Consider the following 25,186-nt stretch of genomic DNA (forward strand, 5'->3'; position numbering starts at 1 on the left):
TCCCTTCCTGATTCTTTGGTTGATGATGTCCCACATATCACAAATCTATAATCAGGCCTTTTGTTTTTATGAGTGGCATTCCCATTTACTCCAGTGGAGAGTCAAGGACTATGTTCTGCTGCTTCCAAATACACCTGGCCTTAAACTCATTCCTATGCCAGGCAAGATAGAAACTATAATTTCATTTTTCTATTACCCTACAATGGGAGATAGTCTAGGGTGAAACATTCTTTGAATTTCTCAGGAACAAAGGAATGAATACAAAAGTGGAGGAACAAATCTAAGCCTCAATTCAAAACTCAGAAATAGAAATGATTCAATATATTAGAAATAAAACTTCTCAGAAGGCAAGTGAGCTATACAAAGGGACTGAATTAAAAATCTTGGTGTTATGCTGAAAACAAAATACAGTAAGGGAACTGAGGTAAGGCACCTCACGAATGGACAATAATTCCTCAGCCATATGTTTTGGAAAAAGGAACCTAGCCCAGAACCTAGGAGCTGAAGGTTCTTCTAGCTCCAGGTCTTCCCAGATTATTGGCGTTGATAAAGTTACTTCATGGCTGCAGATCTGTTTCCTCATCTGTCAAATGAGATGGATAGATCATAGGATCACAAATTTAGAACTGGAAGGATCCCTAGACTTCATCTCATTCAAATGCCTCATTTTACTGATCAAGAAACAGGCACAGAGAGGTGACCTCTCTAAGGTCTTTTTCTCCTGTTAACACATTGCCTTTTTTTGAAGTTTGGGACTGAATCATTTTAATGGAAGAATAAGTAAACAGAACTGACACAAGTGCAGCATATGGCATTGGATCTATTGTTGTTCAGTGGTTTCAGTTGTGTCCGACTTTGGGGGTTTTTATGGCAAAGATACTGGAGGAGTTTGTCATTTCCTTCTCCAGCTCACTTTACAGATGAGGAAACTGAAGCAAATAAGAGTGAAGCAACATGCCCAAAGTCACATAGCAAGTAAATATCTGAGGCCAGATTTGAAATCAAGACAAGTCTTTTTGATGCCAAGCCCAGTGCTATATCCTCTGAGTCACCTAACTGCCCTCATTGAATCTACATTGACCATAAATAAATACAATGAGCTATTTTGAAAATACCAAAAGACAACATGATGTATGCCAAATGTTTATAAAAGGTTTTATTTATTTTTTAATGCAAGAACTGGTCTGCAGACTGCCATAATTACTTGGTAAGAAATACTCATCAGTCTATAGCTCTTGAGAAGTGTTTCATTAGATGACTGTTATTCATAGCAGAAAGGTGGCTTTTAAAAAAACAAAACTAATTATCCTTAAGCTATGGCAAGGGAGAGCATCCTTGAGGGCAAGGATGGTCTTCTTTTTCTTATTTGTAAGCATTTAGCTTGGCACAGGAAGGGTTGAAATTGTTGCTCAGTTTCCCTACTAACAAGAAATAGTTTTTGTGAAGATCTGTTTTAGTGAGAGTTACAGGGAGGTGTAGGGAATGGTGAGGAGCTATGTGTGTGTCTCTTTATGTGGAGAGAACTAATGTTTATTCTGAGATTACAGATTTAAAGTGTGTCGTGTTACCAGTAAGTCATCAGAATTTTCACACAATTTCCACTCTGGGTGGAAATAGATTCCCTTCTCAGTAGCCTCCTAATGACATGCAAAGAGGGCAGTGGTGGGGAAGAGGTCCCCAGGACACTAATAGGTGTAGCTGGGAACGAAAAGGGATTGGCTGGCAGCAGAACCAGATGAACCTGAATGAATATACTGTCCTTTGGCTGCCTGGCCATTTGCCTGAAACATAAGAAAAAAGAGGACCTTGGTTAATTTTTACAGAACAAAACCCCAAATGTTTGTCCATGTTTATCAAGGCTTATCCTAAATGATCAATACTAAGCTGTCTCTTTTTTCCCCTTCCTTTGAAGTTCATAACTTTGGTGTATATTTAAATAGCAATAATAATACCTCATATTTCTATAGCACTTTGTTTTCAAACTGAGGCTGAAGAGCTCAAGTGGCTTACTCAAGGTCACAAAACTGATAAATGTCAGATTCAGGATTTAAATTCAGATTTTCTTGGTTTCAAATGCAAAATACTATCCTTGGGATCACTTAGATGCTTCATTATTTTGTTTGCTTCCCCTGTGGGGGGCACTTCTTTCCTCACTCCCATAACAGCAGGCTCATGTTCTTTCTCATAACTCCAGGTCCGATCCTAGCCCCATCCATGTGGATATAACCTACCTTTTGCCTGCAGTTTCCCTGTCCTTGTCTCTCTAGACTTCCATCTGTCCTTCATCTGTCAGCCACACATCCCTGGGGTCACTCCCTGGACCTCACCATCACAGAGCACTCCTACCCTTCAGATTTCTCCAGTTTGGGACTCCCTCTGGCCGACCATGGTCACTGTATCTTCTGCCTCTCTTAATTCAATGAATGTAAACTGCTGAACTGGAACTCTGTCCTCACTGCAGCTTCCAGGTTCTCAGAGTAGAAAGAATACTGGCTTTGAGGTCAGAGAACCTGAGTCCAAGTCCCAGTTCTTCTGTTTTCTACTACTTAGGCAAGAACTTTTAGGCCTCCATTTCTTCACATATAAAATAAGGAGGTTGGACTAGATGATGTATAAGGCCCTTTCTTTCTCTTAATATTATATTCTGTGACTCTTTCTACCTTTACTTGAATCCTTGTCTAGTCTAGACTCTAGTGATCAGCCACCTCAATGTCTTCCCTCCCACTCCAGACTCCCTTGTTCTCCTTAACCTTCTACCCTGCCTGTTGTGCCAATCCCCCAAATCACCCCCATTTTGCCTTTAGCTTCACTTGCAATGCAAGGCATCGCTAGAGGATGTCAAGAACCATTCTGGCTTGCTCCCAAACTATAAATCACAGTTGGAAGGCAGAAGAAACAGCCTGGCAGAGAAGAGAGCTGGTGGCCTTACCAGAGCCCGCTTCACAAATGCCTCCTGAGTTGCCTTCTTGTTTGCAGCTTTGCCCCCCCAGGCAGAAAGTGCACTGGCCTGCAGGGCCCGCCCATATGAGAAACTTAGCTTCCAGGGCTTGGGCAGTGGGCAAAGGTTGATGGCATTTAGATTAAGAGTTGCATCTTCTTCACTCATGCCTCCAGAGAGAAAGCAGATGCCTGGAAGAAGAGAAAAATAGAACATGTAAGCTGAGCCCAACTGACCATCATCTACAGGGTCTGGAGGAAGTTGGACAGTGTTGGGGGGCGGGGGGGAACCAACTTTGTCTCAATTCCTTTTTTTGCTTGAATTATGTAGGAAACTGATGTTTGCCAGAGGAAGATACAAGAACTGTGCCAGTCTGGAATGTGAAGAACTACAGAATTTGGGGATAACTGGGATAGAGACAGACACAGCTCACCTTTGGATTTCCCACACTAGGATAGTACACTGTACACTACAAGACAATAAATGTTTCTTGACTTGAACAATATATGAATGGAATGGAATATTATGGAATATCACTACTCCATAAGAAATGGCAAAAGGGAGAGTTTCAGAGAAATCTGAGAGGACTCCTTTGAACTAATGGAAAGGGAAAGAAGTAGAACCCAGAGAACAATTTATTCCATAACAACATTGAAAAGTAAAACAACTCTGAAAGACTAAAGAATTCCAGTCACGTGTGACTGCAAAGGCCTGAGGATGATGCACGGGATCCACCTTTTGAGAGAAGGTAATGGATTCAAAGTATAGAATGAGACATGCATTTTGGGACGTGGCCAATGTGGGCGATATTTCTTCTTGACTAAGTGTATTTGCTAAAAAAAGTTTGGCTTTGCTTTGTTTTACATTTGTGGGCTATCTGGTTTAAGAGATCATTGCCAGAAAAAGGGGAAAGAAAAAGAAAAGAAGGTTGTCAGAGCATTTGCTTTTAATGTATAGAAGAGAAGAGAAGGAAGGCCAAAAGGAAACATGAAGAAGCAGGACAGCTCTGAAATGACTTGCTGAGTTTATTATATATCTAAAAAGAAGGGGGAAACTGGGTAGCTCAGTGGATTGAGAGCCAGGTCTAGAGACGGGAGGTCCTAGGTTCAAATCTGGTCTTAGACACTTCCCAGCTATGTGACCCTGAGCAAGTTACTTGACCCCCCTTGCCTAGCTCTTACCACTCTTCTTCCTTAGAACCAATACCCAGTATTGATTCCAAGATGAAAGGTTAGGGTTTAAAAAAAAAAGAAAAAAGGAAAGCAAACTGTAATAACAGTAATAGCTAACATTTATATAGCACTTATTGTATACTAGGTACTGTGCTAAGTCCTTTACAATAGTGATCTAATTTGATCCACGTAGTAACTCCGGAAAGTGGGTGCCCGTTTTACAGATGGGGAAGTTGAGGTAAACAGAGGTTAAACGACTTGCCCGGGGTCACCTAGCTAGTAAATATCTGAGACTAGACTTGACTCAGGCCTTCCTTACTCCCACAATCTATCCACTATGACACCTAGCTGCCCTTAGCTATATGCAAGAGACTCAGTTTCATGTTTAGACCTCTTTTTCCCTTACATATTTTATTTGGTCTTTATTGAATCTAGAATAAAATATTAAATTTAAAAAATTGAACAAATAACAGGGAAACTTGGGGGAAATTGGTAATGACAGACCCATGACTTCTGTAAACCTCAAAATTTCTTAGACTTATAAATGTTGGAAATTTCACCATTGGGAAATTTCATACTTGAAAAATTTCCTATTGATAGTGGGTCTTGACTATTGGAATGTGAACCCCATTGGCATGGGAGGTTCCTTCTCTTCCCTTCTTAAGATTACTTTAGGACAGAAACCTTTTGCTGAACAATGGAAAGGACTTTGACCTATGCTTAAGCATAGAACAGGAATTTCTTTGAGTCATGATTGATTTTAGAATTGATACAATGGAGATACTTGGAATCAATCTCCACCCTATTCAGTCCTAACAGGATTGAGTAAGGGCTGCAGCCTAGATCAAAATTTAATTATTTCAATCTCTACCCTACTCAGGTTAACAGGATTTAGAAAGGGCTATAGCAAAGGAGCAAAGATTTAATTATTTGAAAATATGACCTTCAACAGACATGTGCAAAGCCTCTGGGCGGTCCTGGGTTAAGCTAGAGCCTCCATTGGCACAGGGAAATTGATGGACAGTGATTGGTAGATGTGAGAACTGAGGGATTCCCTTGTCACACTTCCTTGTTATAGGGGCAGCTCACCAACTCCCCAAATAGGAGTTTGTAGAAAGAAGAAACAAAAAAAAAATTAAGAGGCTGAGAAGTGAGGTCCCCTTGGGGACTTGGGGCACATGACAACCTGGGAAAGAAAGAAAGCATTTACCAGGAACAGCAGCTGGGACTGTGCGGTGCAGAGTGGTGACAGTCGCCATAGCCACCTGTTCGGGGGTGTACTTCTTGGGACAAGCATGCCCGGCTGTCACCATGTTGGGCTTCAGGAGCGTTCCCTCCAAGTAGACGTGGTGGTCACTCAGGGCCTTGTAGACGGCGGCCAGGACCTAGCAAAGGCAGAGGGTCAAAAGGGAAGCAGCAGTCTTGGGCACTCTCCTGCCGTCATTCTGATCACACAGTTCCCCCCAAGGCTCACATGTGCTGTGACCAGTGGATGCCAGTTCTCCGGTGACATTCAGCCCCGTTCAGCTTAGAAAGAATCACACCTGCCACTTGCAAAGCTTTACTATGCGAGAGGCCCTGGGCCAAGTGCTTCAGGACTTTTGTCTCACTTCATTCTCACAGGCCCCCTGGAAGGTTGATGTTATCTTCATTTTCCAGACAAGCCAGCCGAAGGCAAACAGGCTAAATGACTTGTCCCAAAGCTAGAGTCAGAGGCAGGAAGTGACCCCAGCTGGGGCCTGATTCTTCTGACTGTGTCTTCCTACCTCTATGAATTATACTCCTAATCCTTGTAACAGTCAAGTGGTCAAAAACCATATCATTCCAGAGTATAAACTGGGAGAGAGCATGGTGTTCCCCCTTCAGTTTATAGATGGAGAAATGATATTATCTCTGCTCCAAGCCTCTGCCTTTCTTTCCCCCTCTCTCTTTGTGTCCCCCTGTTTCTTCTTTCTTCACGATACTTTTCAGGGTCCTGTAAGCTGCCTCCTCCAACATTCTTTTTATGGGATTAGGCAGGGTTCCTGTCCTACATTTCGACATCTGGGAGGGTCACCCTTACACATTGATTTTAACAAGACTGGGCAGGCCTTCTTAATTCAAATTCTCATGAATCGGGCTGATGGAACACTAAGAAGTTAGGACTATTGACTTTTAGACCATAAATATCTGGGAAGGGAGAACCAATGAAGTTTCCTTATCAACAATAAAATACTAATTCTACCATTAAAAAAAAAAGAAGCTAGGAAATGATTCATGCACTCTGAGATGGATAAATTTGGCAAAGGCAGCTTTTGCAGACTGTTCTAAAAACAGAAGAAATCCTTTTCTAGGCTACCTCAATTATTTAAAGCAAACCTGGATCTATTCTTATCCATTTGTGTTTTGACAGCAGTGACTGCTTTTCCCTCATACCCATTGGTTACCTTCTCAGAGACATATTGGCAATGCTCCAGGTCATGATCGCCATCAGGGATGACTTCTGGCTCCACAATGGGCACCAGCCCATTCTGAGGAGGGAACAAAAAAGATAGACATTAGAGTCCCCTTCCCTAGGCCCTTTTTATGAGTGGAGAACTAGTGACACTAATTAGTAAAGAATGATGACCCTTTGTGGAAACAAAATAGTTTGGTGTCTATGGAGCAACAAATGAAGGAAAAACTCAACAAAGTGAAAATGATTTTCCCTTAAAACAAGTGGGGCAAAAATGAAACAGCTGCTAAGCTCTAGATCAGGGGTCCCCAAACTTTTACCCAGGGGGCCAGTTCAATGTGCCTTAGACCGTTGGAGGGCCGGACTATAAAAAAAAAACAAACTATGAACAAATCTATATGCCGCTGTCTGGGATAGCGGAGGCTGCAGCGCTGGCTCTGATGGGTCTGTCACCCCTTGCACAGGCCCATCACTGCCATCACTATACCAGGCAGCAGTATACACAGTGCGGAATCCCCTCCCCCAGATCGCTGCTCACCATGCTGATGTCTTCCATTGTGTAGCCACAAAATCCTTTGTGTGGCACCTCGTTCTCATTCAGTTACTCTCAGAACAAGGAGCCACGCTAAGGATTGTCACCGGAAGTAGTACTGTACGTGAGCGATGCCGTGCTTTGCGGCACTACCACATATGGTGCTCCTCTCACTGACCATCAATGAAAGAGGTGCCCCTTCCGGAAGTATGGTGAGGGCCAGATAAATGGCCTCAGGGGGCTGCATGTGGACTGAGGGCCATAGTTTGGGGACTCCTGCTCTAGATGGTCTTGCCTGCCTCAACAACCCTGAGAGTAGATGCTATTGTTATTTCCACTTTACAGATGAGGAAACGGGCAGACAGAGGTTAAACGTCTTGTCCAGGGTCGCACAGCTAGTAAGTTATCTAAAGCCAGATTTTAACTTGGGACACCCTGATTCCAAGTCCACACTCTGTCCAATGCATCTTGCATATAGCTGGCATTTAATAAATGTATATGTTGCAGTTTTAGTGAATTATGTGAGTTAGCTTGAACACCGATTAGGAGCTGGGAAGGATTTAGCATAACGGAAGACTCTGCGAGCTTGAGGAGAGGATACCTTCACAGTTTAATGCTAGGCTGCAGCTCTCAACCAGTTTCCTAATACTGTAGATGAGGGCAAACATCACAGTGAAATCTGAAAAGCAGCTGAATGGCACTTGGTTGTGGCATTGGGAAGAGTGCTCAAGTGTGTTGCAATAGTATTAAAAATGAAAAAGGAACTAGGCATGTTGGTACATGGCAGTAGTCCTTGCTGCTAGGGAAAGGGAGGGAGGCAGATCACCTGAGTTAAAAAAATTTGGAGCTACCATGAAACTAAAGCTCATTGGAGGGCCACTAGGCTGCCTAAGGAGGGGTGACCTGATTCAGCTTATATAGACAGAAGGAGTCAGTTTCTGGGACAATCAGTCTTGGGACTGGGCCTATGGGTGCCCTTGTGCTTCTAATCTGGTCTAGATTAAATCTCAAAAGAAAGAAGAAACATTTTAAGTGAGTTTAGTTTGACAGAGGGAGAAAATTCTACTTTAATTTCTAAAGCAAAGCATTGAGGGAAAAGACCCACAAATACAAAAATATTTGTAGAAGCATTTTTGCATTAGTAAAGTAGATGCTAAGGTGGTTCCCAGCAACTGGGGAGTTGCTGAACAAATTATGAAATATAAAGGTCATAGAATATGTGCTATAAGGAATGAAGAAAGGCATAGTTTCATAGAAGCCTGAAACGATTTGTAGGAACTGGTACAGAATGAAGTGAGAAGAACCAGGTCGATTTATAGAATAAACATGGTGTAAAGACAAACAACTTTGAAATACTTAAGAATTCTGATCAATGAAACAACCAATCATAAATCCAGAGGACCAACAAAGAAGCATGGTGCCCACTCACTGACAGGCAGGTGATGGTACAGGATGAGGTATCTATTTTTGGAGATGGCTGGACAATGTAGGAATTTATTTTGCTTAACTGTGCATATTTATTATAAGGGTTTTGTCACTGTTGTTATTTGTCAATGGTGAGAATAGGGAGAGAAATGGGAGATAAAATAGATTTTTCCTAAATGAAAAAAAATAAAGTTTAAAAAAAGTATATTGGAAATGGAGGAAGAAGGGACCTTATGAAAAAATTGAAGGGCACTAATCTTTCTCTGTAGAGGTAGACCTCCACAGAGTTCCTTCTCTTCAATCCAAAGGCTCAATGGTCATGCCCATGAGTAAAGGAGCCCTCTAGTTCAACTGTCATTATGGTTTGTCATGAGTTCCCCAGTGACATTCTGCCTTTAAACCGTTAAATTCTCCAGAATGAGGGAAAGAAACCTGGAAGAGCTATCCTGGAATACCTTGCTCATCCCCTGAACCACTTGGCCAGAGTGACTATGGACGGATTAGAGTAATACCTGCTGGCAGATACTGGCATAGCGGGCCAGTGCATTAGCATTCTCCTGGATGGCCAGGTTGGAAGGACAGTGGTCACCAATCTTCAGCACAGCCCTCCACTTCCCAAAGTCACAGCCATCCTTCTTATACTGGGCACAGCGCTGAGAGAGTCCATCCAAGCCTATAAACCACAAGAGCAGGAGAAAAGGCTTCTCTGAGAACGTGCTATAGTTCATGGAGCCCTCTAACTGGGAAGCCAAGAGCCATTTAGCACTTCATCCTCTAGTTGTAGTGCCTTGGCTTCTTTGAACTCAGGATACATCCCCCATCCTACTTCTCCTTGCTTAGTCTTCTCTCTGGGATTTAGGTGGTGAAATGGCCAAGCAATTAAACTACAGGTGACCCAGATGGTGCTCTCCATGCTCTCAATAAGCCTTTAGTCCAGCCTGAAAGCGTTTGAAGGGCAGGTACCAAAAATCAAGTCATTTTAAGTTACTCATTCTGCAATTAAAAATAAAAAAGCAAAAAGAATAAATGCCTCTTGACCCCAGCTACTGAGGAATTTGTATTCAGACTTGTACAGGAATGCAGAAACAGACCATGACCTTCAGGTTATCCATCCAGCTAAGCCACCAGCTTGAAGTCAAGTCCAAGATCTGCGATTTATGATCCATTTGACATTAGGCAAGTTACTTTGCCTTTTCTGGTACTCGGTTTTCTCACTTGCAAAATAAACACCAGAGCACCTCTTCTTCCTATCTCACAGGACAGTTATAAGAATCAAACGGGAGAATTCATGGGACTTTAATAAATGAGGAAACAGACCAAGAAAGATAAAGTGACCTTCCAAAGACCACACAGGTATAAGGGGAAGAGTCAGGATTCAGTAACAGTTCTAGGTTTATCCAGCTCAACTGAGTTTTTATTCACTCACACAAATTTGTACGTGTGCATATATGCATGCAGACAGACTTCTATGTATATATGGATTATACATGTAGGTTATCACAAAGGTATGCATATATGTATATATACATGTATAAGCAAAAGAATCGATGATATACATGTAGGTTGTATGTACACATATGTGTGTATGTATATACTTTACAAAATGGTTATATGTATGTCAAGGAAGAAGTCGGGAACTGAGCAGGCAGGTGAGGGGGGAGGAAAGAGACTTGCAGGCTAGGGACCATGCGGCCAGGTTACTTATAGGAATGATTGACTATCTTTTCCAATAAACTTTATAAAATATATATCGGGGTAGAAATATTATTTCAGTTCTTACATATGTATATATAGATGTCTGTCACATATACATATATAACATAATTTCATGAACTTTATTCCATATATTATTTTGAATAATTAATTTAATTATGTTGTTAATAATTATTCATTATTGATTTTATATTTATATAATTATAATTAAATAATGATAAATAATTATTTTGAAATTACTCAACTTTAATGGTTTTATATCGTTTTTTCCCCTAACTGGATTATAAGCTTTCTATGGGTAATTGAATGTTTTCATTGTTGTATGCTCCACAAAGGGTAGCTGAATAAGCGTTTGTTGTTTGGATTTTTATTGGCATGTGGCCTCATTACATGCTTTCTAAATTTTAGCTAGTGGCCTTTCTACCCTTTGCTCTCTTTCTTCCTCTTTATATCCAACCCAGGCAGTCATGTTCCATCACAGAAAGCAATATTCTCACCTTGAATGGTTGTTTCTTGATTTGTTCCTGCCAGGGGGGCAGCACCCTGGTCCAGCTGTGAAAAGGAGATTATGAACATTTAGAAGGTGCCAAAGAATGAAGAAGATAAAGATTCTGACCTTCTTAATTCAGAGCTACTCTAATGATAAGACTCTCCTCATCCCAAGGGCCTGCATTGTGACATGGTGTTTCTATAAGGAAGAAATGTGGAAATTGAGAGCAGAGAGTATGGCAGTAGGGAGTCTAGAGGAGTCTTGTGCTGGACAAAGGATTCCATGGTAGGTGACGGCCAGTACACAACTCTGGAGATGTGGAGCTATCGAAAAGACTTAAGAGAGCTTAGGAGAAAAGACCAAGAAGGGCTAGGGAAAGAACAGATTTGGTGGGGCTGGAGGAGGCTGTAAGATAGAAGAAGACATTGTATTTGAAGGGTCCACTTGAGCTCGGTATGCTATGCCAGCCATTTTATGAAGGGAGAGACACTACCGTTTGGATTCTGGTGTTCTGAGGTGTTTCCAGGGTGCACTGACCTTGATTCCCACCACAATCCCCTTTTCCTTGAGGATATCTCTGAACCACTTTCCTTGGCTGTCCTTCTGATACAGAGTCTCGTGGAAAAGGATCACCCCTCCAATGCTCTGGTTGATGGATTTGTCCACAGTGAAGAGAATTTCTCGGAACTGGCGGCGGTTTTCTTCTGTGTTCTCGACCTTGATCCTCTGCAGGCGATTGCCCATGGTACCTAAAACAGGAAGTCACATATGAAGGTGGGAGAGGAATGGGTCAAAATGGTGCCTGAGGACAATCAGAACCACCTAGAAGGGGCAGTCTGACTTTTGTACTTAACTGGGCCATTCCCTATAGCTTCACTGAGGTGGCACTACAAAGTGCTGCACTGGAGTTTGAATTCCTCCCCAGACAATTTACTCCCTGCATGACCCTCCACAAGTCACTTGACCATTCCTTTTCCAATTGGGAATTCTATTATCTGTGGCACTCGCCTCACAGAGTTGTGAAATCATATACATAAAATATTTTGCAAACATGAAAGTGTTCTATCAGCAACAAAAGTCTTTTTAACCTAGGAATTTTGAAAACTTCAAACATTGTGTTGAAAGAATCCTCCAAATGAGACTTAGTCAAGACCCAGCAGAGGAGCACAAACGGTTAAACCTGCCAGCTGGGGCCAGGTGAGTGACTATTTACTCCTGGCTACAACCAGGTGTTTAAGACCCCCAGCAATCGTTACTAGGTAGACAAGCTGGCTTGTCTGACGGTAAAGCCGTCAGGGGATGGGGAAGGTGGAAGGACAAGTACTCCTGGCTGTCTTTCTCCTTCTGCTGTTAAAGTTTTCCTTTTTCCCTGAGTTTCCTACTGGCAAGGAGGGTGTCTGGTCGTACTGCTGTACTTCCTGAAGGACTGAGGGATGATTTGTGACCAGGGGAGTCAACAGAGGCTGCTTCTTTGATTTCATACCTTCTGAGATCACTCCTTCATGCTGTATATGTATGGGGAATGCTCAAGAAAGGCTAGGAGCCTGATTTTTGTTATTTAATCCTTTCAGGCACCGACTCTTTGTGACCTCATTCAAGTCTTTCTTGATAAAGATACTAGCGTGGTTTGCCATTTCCTTCTCCAGTTCATTTTATAGATGAAGAAACTGAGGTAAACAGAGTAAAGTGACTTGCCATGGGGCACATAGCTAGTATGTGTCTCAGGCCAGATTTGAACTCAGCAAGATGAGTCTTCCTAATTCCAAGCCCAGTGCTTTATTCACTGTATCATCTAGCAGTCCAACCTATCTGCCTGCCCAACAAGAGCCTCATAGGTGCTATAGATGGGAGGACTGAGAACCTGATGGAGATCAGCCTTGGTCTTCATGACAAGACAATGGACTCTGGGTTCCTTCAGTCTTCATCGCCTTCTTAGCCTCTATATGAACTTTTTTTTTCCTAAGGGCCTGCCCTATTTGTGAAGAAATATGAAAAATAAAGCACTACGGTTTCTTTTACTTAGATCAGTGGCTTTCCAGAAGTTTGGCAAAGAATATAGCACAGTACCCTGGACACTCACCAACAGACTCATCTGCAGCCAGGATCCCCTTGCCATCAGCAACAATGCGTTTAGCAATGTCTGAGAGCTCCTTCTTCTGCTCGGGGGTGAGGGCTGGAAAACGGTGGGCCATGGTGATGGGTCTAGAAAAGAGAGAAAGAGAAAAAAAAGAAACTCTTAACAGCTGGAAACTGAAGGATTAGGGATTGCAGCATTTCAGAATCAGAAGGGTTCTTGGAATCCATATCCTCCAACTCATCATGGAAGTTACACACATGGATACATGTATTTATCATCATCATCATAAACAGCAAGGAGTGTATGACTGAAAATCTGTTACCCTAAAAAAGAACTACATATCCCAAGAGCCCAATGATTTCCTGTCATTACATACTTCCTGTAGACAGAGGATAAAGGACATGGGCTTTGGAGGCTCCCTCTCTCTGATGTAGAATCAGCATTGATGGTGGAGTGGGGTTGACTAAAAAATGGCTAACCAACCATGGGCATGTGGTCTTTATTTTCTATCTTCTTTATTCCTGGATTTCTAATGATCATTAATAAATCTCTTAAAATATAATGTTGTTATTGAGATTTAATTTTAACTTTTACTGGAGCCAACTCTATATAGAAATCTGTACCAGTTGCTAGAGAGGAGAATGAAGTTTTAGGTGAGACATAATCTGTCCTCATGAAAATTAGAGTTTAGTAGGAGGATAAGACCCTGAAATATAAAGCTACAATACAAAACATTACATAAATGTTATAAAGCATGCTCATAAGAGTTATGGAGCAAAATGCCTTAGCAACCACTGGGCTTAGAGTCAGGGAATACTAAGTTCAAATTCTGCCTTCATTGTATTTTTCCTATTTGACCTTGGGCAATTCACTTAGCCTCTTAACCTCAATTTCCTCATCTATAAACTGGGTATTATATGTATTATATATGGAAATAGGTCTTAAATGACACATGTAAAACCCAGTGAAATTGCCCCTAGGCTATGGGAGGGGGTGAGGGAAGGGGAGGAAAAGAACATGAATCATGTAATCGTGGAAAAATATTCTAAATTAATTAATTAAATAAAAATTTCCAAATTTACAAAATGGGGTTTATAATAGCACCTATAACCAAGATCACTATGAAGATGAAATGAGATACTATATATAGAGTGCTTTGGATACCTTAAAGTAGAATGTAAATGCAGTTATTGTTATTAAAATGGGAGCATACATATCACTTACATAAACACATAGAGCATCACTTTGATTCTGAATCAATTCAAGGTGTGGGGAGAAAGAAAAAGGATGGGATCCCTTTGACATGTTTGTATGGGTTCTCTTAACAACATGGCTGACCAGCTAATGGACTATTTACCTAGTTGTTAAATAGTTGTAAAAAGATGATAACTGCATAAAGATATATAGCCAAAATATGTATATATATGATGAAAAGAATGTTATAAAAGCTAAAATTGATCAATGTGCTGTGCATTTTTAAGAGCCAATTATTATGTGCATGACACTGCTCTTGGTGATAAGGATAACAGGCAAAAAAAAAACTTCCACAATAACTCCCTGTAGCTACACTGTTTTATAATTGAGAATCTTACTGTCTTCAGATTGGCAAGTGATCCTGTGTGCCACAAGACAGAAAGGGTTCTGAATGAACTGCTTATGGCAAGGCAGAAGCTATGCTTCATTCATAGTTCTAGTCCTTTAAAAGAGCTTCCAGATATATTAATCAATATATAAATTTTATGAATTAGATTGTTTCTGGCAGGGTTGTGTCAACAACATGGAGAACAAAATATTCTTATGAATCTTCTTCTATCCCTGAAGAGGGATAGCTAGTTATTCTAAGTCACAGTGTAGGGTGGGTAACATTGATCCTTGGTAACCTTCCATTTAGCTTTTATTCTGCCTTTAAGGAATGATCCATCTTTGCCCCATACACATTTGATGCCTTACACTCACCCTCTACTTCTGACTTCTCAGGGACACCTTCCAAATCACCAGTCTCAGGCACATGAGACATGCCCATGGTCAACTAATTCACACTAAAGTGGAAGGCAGACTTGTTTGGTGCAAAGACCATTAGATTTGGAGTCAGAAGACCAGAGTCACAAGACCTTCATTTAAAAATCTTGTGAATCTTTGGAAGACTATAGGAAAATAGATGTCTGTTTCACAATCTGAGAAAGCAAAGGTGACCCAGGTAAAGAGACTAGATTGGATGAATTTTGTGGTCCATCTTCTAAAATCCTCTAAGTACATTATTAAAAAGTGAAGTGAGAAGGAACCTAAACACTTTGTGAATGAGGCAGGTAAATGATCTTCTATTTCTTCAGTGCCTACTTGTCATTGAGTGGTTTCCAGGCTGCATTTTTTTTCCAAAACCCTTTGACCCTTCCATCAGTGTAGACATGGCGGATCATTCCCCTCCACCCCCAGGCTCAATTTTTTCAAGAAAAGAAAGTATACTGTAATGAGGCTTTTCAAAACGTATATTCTTTGTTGGACTACATTTCCCATTTTTTGGTTTGGAAATTAAGGTCACGGTGGGTATAGATATGCAGTGGAAGCTTGAAGATGTCAGAAAATAAAGTAGTCAGGATTTTGAATTCAATAAGCACGCATTAACTTGCCTACTGATATGCCAGGCACTGTGTTGAATGTTGGGGATACAAAGGCAAAGAAAAATTAATTCTCCTGAGGAGCTCATCTATACTTGCAATAGTGATAGATCTTATTAAAAAAACTTACTATAATTTTTGAAACTTTAAATTAAAGGAGAGATTCTGGTTGGATAGAAAGAAAACTAATCAATCAACAAGCGTTTATTAGATACCTTGAAGGAAACTAGAGTTTCTAGAGGCAGAAGTGAGGATGGGGTTCATCACATGGTAGGCATCAAGGAAATATTCATTGACTGGTTGATTATAGGCATGAAGGAATGCCAGTGTAAAGATATGGAGATGGAAAGAGAGGATTTGGAATGGCAAAAGACTAATTTGACTGGCTTGTAGAAGAGTGGGAAGAGGAATGCTGTATAGTTAAGAGTGAAAAAATAAGTGGGAAGACTGTTCCTATGGAAAATTATATAGTCTTTCTTCCTGGAGAACTTGAAGATGGACAATCATTTGTCTTATACGGTTGAGACTTTCCATATATAAAAGTGGAGATCCAGGGCAGAAGATCTGCCCCAGAGAATTTTGAATTTAGTTATAAACTATGATGCTTATATTTAGTAATATTTAGGCTAGAAGTTACTTGTAAACTAATCAGACTTGAAAACCAGGGCTATAAAAATAGTCACTGAGTAATCCTTCACCACAAGAGAAAATACTGAAAGAATTTACAATAAAAACTGGGCAGCCTCTAAAGACAACATGATCTTTGGGCATTATTTCCATTCATTCAGGTATTATTTCCATAGATTGTCTTTATTCCTCCTGATGATTTCATGGCACTACTAAAAACATACGGGGCTATTTTCTTCAAGCTTGTCTTTCTGGCAAATAGCTAGTACAAATTAAGAAAAACTGGACCAACAATTAATAGAAGATAAAGGGGCTAAAGGTCTGTACTAGCATCAGCAGAAATATTACCCTCTGTTAATTATACAACAGGGACTTGGACTAAAGGTTGATTCTGGGAGAGAGGAGTCCAGCTGAGGTAGGGGTGGAGGGGGTGAGGTTTTGAAGCTTTTATCAGCAGCCATGGAGCATTTGCAGCTGACATCTCAGGATGTTGTCAGTTTGAAAATGGGAACTATGAGGTCTATGTAAGTTAGTCACCATTTACATTTATACCTACTTTGTGCCAGGTTTGGATCTCTCCCAAGAACTGGAAATACAAAGAAGGGGAGGAGGAGTGTAAATAGTCCCTGCTCTCAAGAAGCTCATAGTGTAATGAGGGAGACCATGAAACAATTTGAATAGGGGGTGACATCCTTAGATCTGCCCTTTTGAGAAGACCAATTTGAGAACTGAGCAGAGGATAGGCTGGAGTAGGGAGCCACTTGTGGTGGGGAGAACAACCAGGAGATGGGAGGGAGCAGGGGTCTGCCCCATGGTGGGGACAATGTGAGTGGAAAGAAGAGGACTTGGCCAGAGTTAAGAAGTTATGAGTTACAGTGATATGGAGGAGGAGAGAGAAAGAGAGCACGAGCATGAGAAGTCAAACAACACTTAAGGGCTTTGGGGAGAAGGTAGAGCTTGGTCTGGGAGTTTAAGATGTCTGCATGACAAGTTCCAACTGTCTATTAGGCTGTTTGGAGATGAAAGTGGAATTTAGGAGAGAGATTAGGGCTGGGAAAATAGATTAGAGAATCATCAGCATAGAAATGAACATTGTTGGATCCATGGGAGTTTGATGAGGTCACCAATCAAAATAAAATTCTTTGAGCCCATTTCCTCATCCATTTTTCTTTGTTGTGGTTCAGGATTTGGGAGTTCATCAGAGTGAAAAACTCCTGCCATCCATCTGTTAATTCCATGTAAAGTAATTTTGAGTTCTAACTGCCAGGAACACACAAAAATGAAGGGGCTTACTGAGCTGGGCTATGTCAGAGGCAAAACTAGAGCTCAGGTTCAGGGCCTGTTTGCTAATAATAATAATAAGAAGAAGAAGAACAATAATAATAGGGAGCATTTATATTGTATTTGTTATTCCAGGCATTATGCTAAATTCGTTACAATTATTATTTCATTTGATACTTACAACAAGCCTGTGTGGTAGGTGCTATTATTATACCTGTTTTACAGATGAGGAAACTGAAACAAACAGGTTAAGTGACTTCCCCAGGGTCACATAGCTAGTATCAATAAAATAGGAATAAGAATATTTTCACTCTAAAACTGACCAGGGAAAAATGCTTCATAAATCTCAAAATGCTGTATAAATGCAGCTTATTATTATTTCAGGAGAGTGAGTGAAAGAAGCCGTTTGAAAGCTATTGTGTTGAGTGATTTGTGTGATTTATGAGTAAAGATTAAGAGCCTATGAAAGGACTTCTGTCACTGAATTCTGTAAAGGGTGAAAATTATGGTTGAGACTGAAAAAATCTAAATTTAAATGATCGCCAAGGGACATCCCAAATAATAAAATACCCAAGTCGGCTGCCAAAATTTTATGGTGACTTAATTACAACAGGAGGAAGAAAATATTAGAGGGAGAGAAGGAAAGAGGGAGAGAAGCAAAGGAGTTTAACTCAGAACCACTTTGGCTCAGAAAAAGCCGGCGTTAAAGCCTTGGAAAGCGCCAAGGCAGAGAAGGAAGTCAGTCCTTATCACTCATGTGAAGCAAAGCAGTCTGCGGGGATCCTTCAAACTCCAGGATTGAAATGAACTCTAGCCCTCCTCACAGGAAGTCACACCAGAGGCTGTTCTCTACCTCACTTCCTGAGTCTCACATGTGCCAATGGTGGCTCAAGCTTGACTTAGGACCGCCCAAAGGTCTGTCCTTTTTTTGCACATGTCTGTTGAAGGCCATTTTCTCAAATAATTAAATCTTGAGTTTGCTGCAGCCCTTCCTAATCTTGTTACACTGTGTAGGGTGGAGAAATGTAGTTTCTGTTATTCCAAGTATCTATTGTTATTGATCAGGAAATAGCTAAATCAGATCTTCTAAAGAATGGTCTAAATAGGGTGGAGTAGTTTTGAAATTCACAATTCATCAAGACAGCAGGTAAAGAATTTTGCCTTTTAGGGTTTATTCTCTTGTCCTTTCCAGGACCTCTGTTACTCCATATTCTTTAGAATGTTCAGGGCAAATAAAAGGCAGGTTAGAACTTGCTTCCTTTAGTAAAAAATATCATTCAGGATCACACCCATTTGTTAGAAGATACAAGCCAGAATATGGTGAGCGTTGGAGAATTCAAATAAAACCCCCATTTTTTAGGGGATAAGAAACTACAACTGACACTCATAAATCTCAGGCTTGTTTTTGCAAATAATTTTACATTGTATTATTATTCACATTATTAATAGTATTTTTAAAAACTTGTTTTGAAAGGCAACTTTGGCAAAACAGTTGAATAACAGAATTTCAGAACTCTTTAAGACAAATATTAAATTATAGAATGCATATGGCATGACTACTTACTTCAGAGTTCTTGTCATTTGTAAAATGCTTCAGAAATATGACCTGGTATTATCTTGTTCAGTTCTCTCATTTTACAGATGAAGAAACTGAGTCTCAGAAAGACAAAGTGATTTGTCCAAGGTCACAAAGCTAATTAGCAAGGATCAGATCTGAGACTAAAATCCAGGACCCGTGATGCAATGATAGTCAAATGCTTTTTCACCTGTGTTATCCATTTCATCCTAGACTAGACACCAGGAATCTTGCAACCAGGTTGCTTTTTATCTAATCTATCCCATTTTTTAAATTATTTTTTCTCTTTTTAAAATTTTATTTTAATTGTTCATCTGAAAAATGGATACTTGTGGGATGGATAGAATTGTTCTCTCCTAGTCCCTAGCCTCCTCCTCACAGGGTTACTACAAAGATGTCAATAACTGGCCATGGTGTGTAGGAGAGAAGGAAGTGGAAAACTGATCAGGAGGCTAAAATATAATCCAATGAAGGAACCTTTTTATGGTGGATCTCTTTCTTCATCTGAGATTCTGAACCTTCTGGCTTTTTATGGGTACCCTGGACACTAACCTTTTGCATCTAATAAGAACTCACAAAGCATGCTTTTTAATAGGATTCAAATATAGGGTGGAGATAAGAAAGGGAATGGGGTGTGTGACCATCTGCTCCTCTGAAGATAAGGTCATTTTAGCCTGGCTGGTTATGCCAGTAATATCGAGCACAATGGCTCAAGATTTTATTGTTAGAAGTAACAAGTCCAGTTCTAATCCTCTGCACTGATTGTCCTTAACGCACCCCGAGCCCCACAGATTGAAATCCAAAAATACCCAGGAACTTGTACTTACTGTTGGTGGAAAGAGTCCTTAGGGAGGTAATGGAAGAAGTTCCTGATGAGGAGGCAGCTGCCAAATAGGAAGAACTGGGAGGGTGCAGACGTTTTTATAGTGCCGGAGGCAAGGTGCCTCTTGTGTTATGTTTTGTGCTGTTTTTTTTTTAACTTTTGCCCTTTTCTCCCTCCCTTGACATAGTGGGGAGGGAGGTGTCTTACTTAACACCTCCAATTGGCTCATCAGCAACCAATCCTGTCTATTACACTGACAGGAGCCTCACTTAGAATCATCAAATGTTTGAGCTGGACCTTAGAAGCTATCCAGGCCAACTCTTCATTTTACAGAGGTAGAAACTGAGGCCCACAGAGAGTAAATGACTGGCCCAAGGTTACTGCTAGTTAGACATCAGTTCTGACTCCCTAGCCTGTAGTCTTTCATCCACACCTCTAATGATCATTCTCACTTCCTCTGCATTGTACTTGTTTTGTCTCTTAAATTGGCAAAGAAAAAAAAAATCCAGGGATTCAAAATTGTTGTCTAATCCTCTGAGCTTTCTCAGACCCTGTGCACGAGCTCTTTCTGTTGGCTTTGCTGTGAAGGAAGCCAAAATTAGATTTGAAGAAAGTTGAAATATTTTGTTAGAACTTTCCCATATTTCCTGGGACAAGAGGAAGAAGGCTGGTACAATGCTATCTCTGAAACAAGGTGTTTTCTGATCCCTGCTAGATTCTTAGCTCACACACACACACACACACACACACACACACACACACACAGATAAATATTGCTCAGTTGTTTCAATCATATTCAACTCTATGTGACCTCATTTGAGGTTTACTTGGTCAAGACACTGGAGTGGTTTGCCATTTCCTTCTCCAGTTCATTTTATAGATGAAGAACTGAGACAAACAAGATTGAATGACTTGCCCAGGGTCACACATATAGTAAGTGTCTCTGACCAGATTTGAACTCATGAAGATGAGATCAAGCCCAGTGCTCTAGCCACTTACCCATCTAGTTGCATGTATGTACATAGAGAGAGAGACACACACACATACATGTATTGTCATCATTTCCCCTCCCTAATAAAATGCAAGCTTTGAAATCAGGGACTATTTTTTCCATCAGTATCACCAAGTATATAGAGATACAAAGTATACAGTATCTGGTACATAAATACTCATTGAAATTAATTGAATTGAAGTGAAGTGAATTAAAAAGAGACTTGCAGGGCCAGCTAACTGGCTTAGTGGATAGACAGCCAAGACAGGAGTCAGGAGGTCCTGGTTCAAATATGGCCTTAGTCATTTCCTAGCTGTGTGACCCTGGGCAAGTCACTTAACCACAAATGCCTGCCCTTACCTCTCTTCTGCCTTGGAAACAACACTTTGTATTAGAAGGTAAGGGTTTTTTAAATGTGCTTAATTTGAATTAGGCACTAAGCAAAATAATTTACAGATTTCTCAGTAAATTTCATTGAAATTAGTCTCTATGAACTGATAGATCTCTCTCCAAAGGAAAGGGGGGAAATGGGCATGATGGGCTGTAGCTTTGGAGATTATATGGCGGTAGCAAGCTGTTTTTGTTAACAAAAGGAAAAGAAAAGAGAGCTTAAGGTTTGGAGATTTTTTTTTTAATACAGAGCATTGTCAGATTCTGAAATCATTTCTTCAGGAATTAATAGAATCTTATTCTCTGGAGGTCTCATATTGATTTTGAATTGTGTGGGGTCATTTAGGTATGGCTTTGTTTGAAGGTAAGGGGGGAATTAGGTGACTTGTGAAGGTCCTTCCTGAGGTTCCTCTTGTTATATCAGTCTAAGAACTGGAAAATTAATTCTTAGCCTTTTCTCCCATCTATAACCCTCAACATCTAATAAATATTTGCTGAGTAGGTGCTTTGTACAGCATGGCCCCATCAAGGTCCTGTGAGAGTCTTTAGTTGGGTTGAGAATCATCAAATGTCTGAGCTGAACCTTAGAGGTCATCTAGTCCAACTCCCTCATTTAACAGAGGATGTAGTAGAAAGAACACACAATTTGGGTTCAGAAAACCTGGGTTCAATTCTTCGCTCTGCTACTTACCACCCATATGGGAAATTCATTTTGCCTCTCTGTGCCTCGGTTTCTTTATCTGTAAAATGAGACTAAATGATCTCTAAGGTCCCTTCCAGCTTTACATCCTATCGGGGCAGGAATTAGAGGTGGAGTATGATGGTGCCTGGAGAGTCTCTCAGTCAGTAAGAGTTTATTAAATGTTTTCTATGTGCAGGTACTGTGCTAAATACTAGGAGGGGGCAGTGTCAGTGCTGGGAAACTTCATCTAGAGCCTGCTAACCTCACAAGTAAATGCTGTGCAAGAAGACACCAGGCAATTCTGGCTGATTCCTTTAAGCTTTACCAGGTGCGTTAAAGCCAACCCAGCCACCATTGTCTCCATAACAGTTTGTAACCTTGGACTGGACTAATGAGGAAAGAACTCTGTGTCTACAGATAACTTCCTCCTCCTTTCCAGGGGGCATTGTTTCACGTGAACAGCAGCCATGCCCGTTCCGAGCCCATCCCCTGCAGTCCCAGAACTGCCTGGTGGCATCAGCACTTGAAAAGGTGCCCAAAGCCTGATATGTAACTAAAACTCAAAGGTCAGGGAAATAAGGCCATTTACTCACTGGACCTGATAGAGCAACGCATCCCGGGCATGCTCATGTGAAAAGAAAGAGCATACAAATGTAATGGAATCTTACTGTGCTGTAAGAAAAGATGTGAAGAATAAAGAGAAGTACGGAAAAATCTGCACGAACGGATGCAGCGTGAAGTGCAAAGAAAGCAACATACACAGTGACTGCAACAATGTAAAAAAGAAAGAATAAACACATGCCCAAAAGTCAAAAGTAAATATAACAAAATGAAGAGATATGACGAGACTTTCCTCCACCTCCCAACCCATTCCCATATAGAGGTGGAAGGTCCACAGGTGTTATCCATTACACATTACAAAAAGATAAATGTACTTTTAAGCCATTTAAAGTCACCTGGAAGAAGAGTACATGAATACAAGGTGCATGATTGTTGACCAGACTTAATGGTGGGGAAGGGAGAAAGTGATAGAGTGAGAAGGTCTGTGTTCAAATCCGAAAATGTTATTTGCTTCATATATAAATGTAGGTAAGTCACTTCAAGTCCCTGAGTCTCAGTTTCTTCCTTAGTGATGTGAGAATCATAATCCTTGCAAATAGCCCCAAGTTTCTCCCCAAAATTCTTTTATTTTGATTAAATAATTAAATTTATGTTAACAGGAACCTATTTCCAGCAATGCTCCATGACTGGGAGTCATAAACATCACCATCTCTGAAGAACTCAAGTCAAAGGTCAGGCAAGAGAAATGATGAAGTACGTGGTGACCAGAAGTAGGATGGCAACATCACCTGGGAAGCAGAGCTCAAGAAAAGCTGTGGAAAGGATGTCATCCAAGAGATGTGTAACTGCAAAAGAAGGCAGACTTATTATCGGTACCAAAAACAAGGAGTAAGCAGTGCCTCAATGACATTCACATCAAAAGGTCCAGACATGTTCGTTGGGGCCCTTGTGGGGAATTTATGAGAAGGTATAGATAAAAATTAAACAGGATAAGAAGGGTATGGATGAGTTCTAGTCTGTTCTTATGGACAGAGAACCCAGATTCCTGAGATCATAGATCTTTTGAAATGCTGATTCCTTCCTTCTGAAGAAAGCATTCTGTAAACTTTTTTTTAAAAAAACCCTTACCTTCCACCTTAGAATCAATACTGTATATTGGTTCCAAGGCAGAAGGGCAGTAAGGGCTAGGCAATGGGGGTTAAGTGACTTGTCCAGGGTCACACAGCTGAGAAGTGTCTGAGGTCACATTTGAACCCAGGACCTCCTGTCTCTAGGCCTGGTTCTCAATTCACTGAGCTACCCAGCTGCCCCCTCTGTAAACTTTTAAGAGTCATGTAATATGTTATTATTATTTCTATTACTGAAGTACATAATGAAGTACATTTATTGAGCTTCCACTTATCTAGTTTATCTGTTATCTTGACATGGAGAAATCTAGAAAGATCCTACCATCGCCAGAGACAAATATAGGGGAGAACATGGGGGAAATGTCTTAATACACTATCTGGATTTTCATATATCCAAATTATGCTCAATCCCAATTGCTTTGAGTAAAAAAGGCTATTTTACATTATCATTGTCATTTATTATATTACTCTTTATGATTCATAAGAAAATAAGGTGAATGTACTCTAACATTGGGAAAATAGGTGGTGCAGGGGATAGAGTGCTGAGCCTGGAGTCAGGAAGAATCATCATCTTGAGTTCTAATCTGGCCCCAGACATTTAATAGCTCTATGACCCTGGGTAAGTCGCTTAACCCTGTTTGCCTCAGTTTCCTCATTTATAAAATGAGCTGGAGAAGGAAATGGCAAACAAGTCCAGTATCTTTGTCAAGAAATCCCCAAATGGGGTCAGGAAGTTGGTCATGCTTGAAACGACTGAACAACAACATTGTTAACATTATTACTGCAATTTTCTGGCAATAGTCACTTATGGGAATAACAATCAATAGGACAAGTCTTACCTTCTGAAATGATACCAAAACCTAGTAGATCCTTCTATGTCATCAGGAGTTTTATCAGGGTGACATAATGGATAAAGAACCTGAAACCAGAAAGATTTGGGTTCAAATCCAATCCATAATGGCTATGTAAGCCTGACTAAGTCCCTTAATTCCTCAGTGCTCAAGAAAGTAACTCTCTGCATTATTAATGGCACTGGTAATGGGAATTTCCTCAACTGGGAATGCAGTTCCTACCCCTGCCCTTTTGGTCCCATGATCCCCAGACCTTTATGTATAGATACCACCAGATGTGTGGGGTATAGTATGGTGGACTAAGCAAGTGCTGGCACTTTTCACAGTCCTCTCCTTTGCTTTTCTCTTATTGAGCCATAATTCTGATTCTTGCATATCTATTAAGTAGTAACTTGATGCCCCCAGGAAGACCAGTTCCTATCAGGATTTCTAAGTCTCTGTCCTAAGTGGGGATATCCAAGCCTGGGGTTCTATAGACAGAGACTCGATTTCCTCTCTGGTCCCCAAGGACAAAACTGAGGTTTGAAATCACTGAATTGTTCAGTGTTTGAGGACTAGGGATAGACGTGAGGATAGGGTTACTCTAATGTGTGTATGTCACGTCCAGAATGTATGCATCCTTTGTTCTGGGGATGTGCAACAGAACCCAAATGGGTGAGTGCTGTGTGCCAGTCAACCCCCAAACATCCAACTCAGAGTCTGGCTATGCATTGATGCTTTTCAGTCCCAGAATCCTCTGGGCTTCAGCCTGTATGGGTGCACATAAGATCCCAAATCCCACAGCACTGTGATCTGTGATTGTGCATGTCAGACAGAGAGTAGATATGGCAGAAAAGAGTTAAAGGGCAGTTTGGGGAAAGCTGTTATTTTTCTGAGCCAGA

General features: G+C 40.7%; 1 protein-coding gene and 1 long non-coding RNA gene across 2 annotated transcripts; one reads left to right on the forward strand and one right to left on the reverse strand.

Moving 5' to 3' along the window:
- Positions 1–1,132: 1,132 nt before the first annotated feature.
- ALDOB (aldolase, fructose-bisphosphate B) lies at positions 1,133–19,865 on the reverse strand. The gene is made up of 9 exons (XM_001366524.3): positions 19,708–19,865; positions 12,785–12,906; positions 11,242–11,453; positions 10,712–10,766; positions 9,014–9,174; positions 6,537–6,620; positions 5,321–5,495; positions 2,930–3,129; positions 1,133–1,781 (listed from the first exon to the last, which is right to left on the reverse strand). The coding sequence occupies exons 2-9, from the start codon at positions 12,894–12,896 to the stop codon at positions 1,686–1,688; spliced, it is 1,095 nt and encodes a 364-aa protein (XP_001366561.1). The 5' UTR covers positions 12,897–12,906; positions 19,708–19,865; the 3' UTR covers positions 1,133–1,685.
- LOC103096100 (uncharacterized) lies at positions 3,019–23,436 on the forward strand. The gene is made up of 3 exons (XR_470495.3): positions 3,019–3,154; positions 3,269–3,686; positions 22,987–23,436. It is a non-coding gene; the product is annotated as an uncharacterized LOC103096100 (long non-coding RNA).
- The last annotated feature ends 1,750 nt before the right edge of the window (positions 23,437–25,186 follow it).

The sequence above is a fragment of the Monodelphis domestica genome, chromosome 7, assembly GCF_027887165.1.
Source record: "Monodelphis domestica isolate mMonDom1 chromosome 7, mMonDom1.pri, whole genome shotgun sequence".
Taxonomy (NCBI): domain Eukaryota; kingdom Metazoa; phylum Chordata; class Mammalia; order Didelphimorphia; family Didelphidae; genus Monodelphis; species Monodelphis domestica.

What these genes read in the sequence shown, in the direction of transcription:
- ALDOB (XM_001366524.3), bottom strand. Translation starts at nt 12,896, where the DNA reads ATGGCCCACCGTTTTCCAGCCCTCACCCCCGAGCAGAAGAAGGAGCTC. An exon ending in AGTCCCAGCTGCTGTTCCTG is followed by an intron (nt 3,130 to 5,320) that starts GTAAATGCTTTC and finishes CTCTTCTTCCAG; the next exon opens with GCATCTGCTTTCTCTCTGGA. An exon ending in CATTTGTGAAGCGGGCTCTG is followed by an intron (nt 1,782 to 2,929) that starts GTAAGGCCACCA and finishes CTTATGTTTCAG; the next exon opens with GCAAATGGCCAGGCAGCCAA.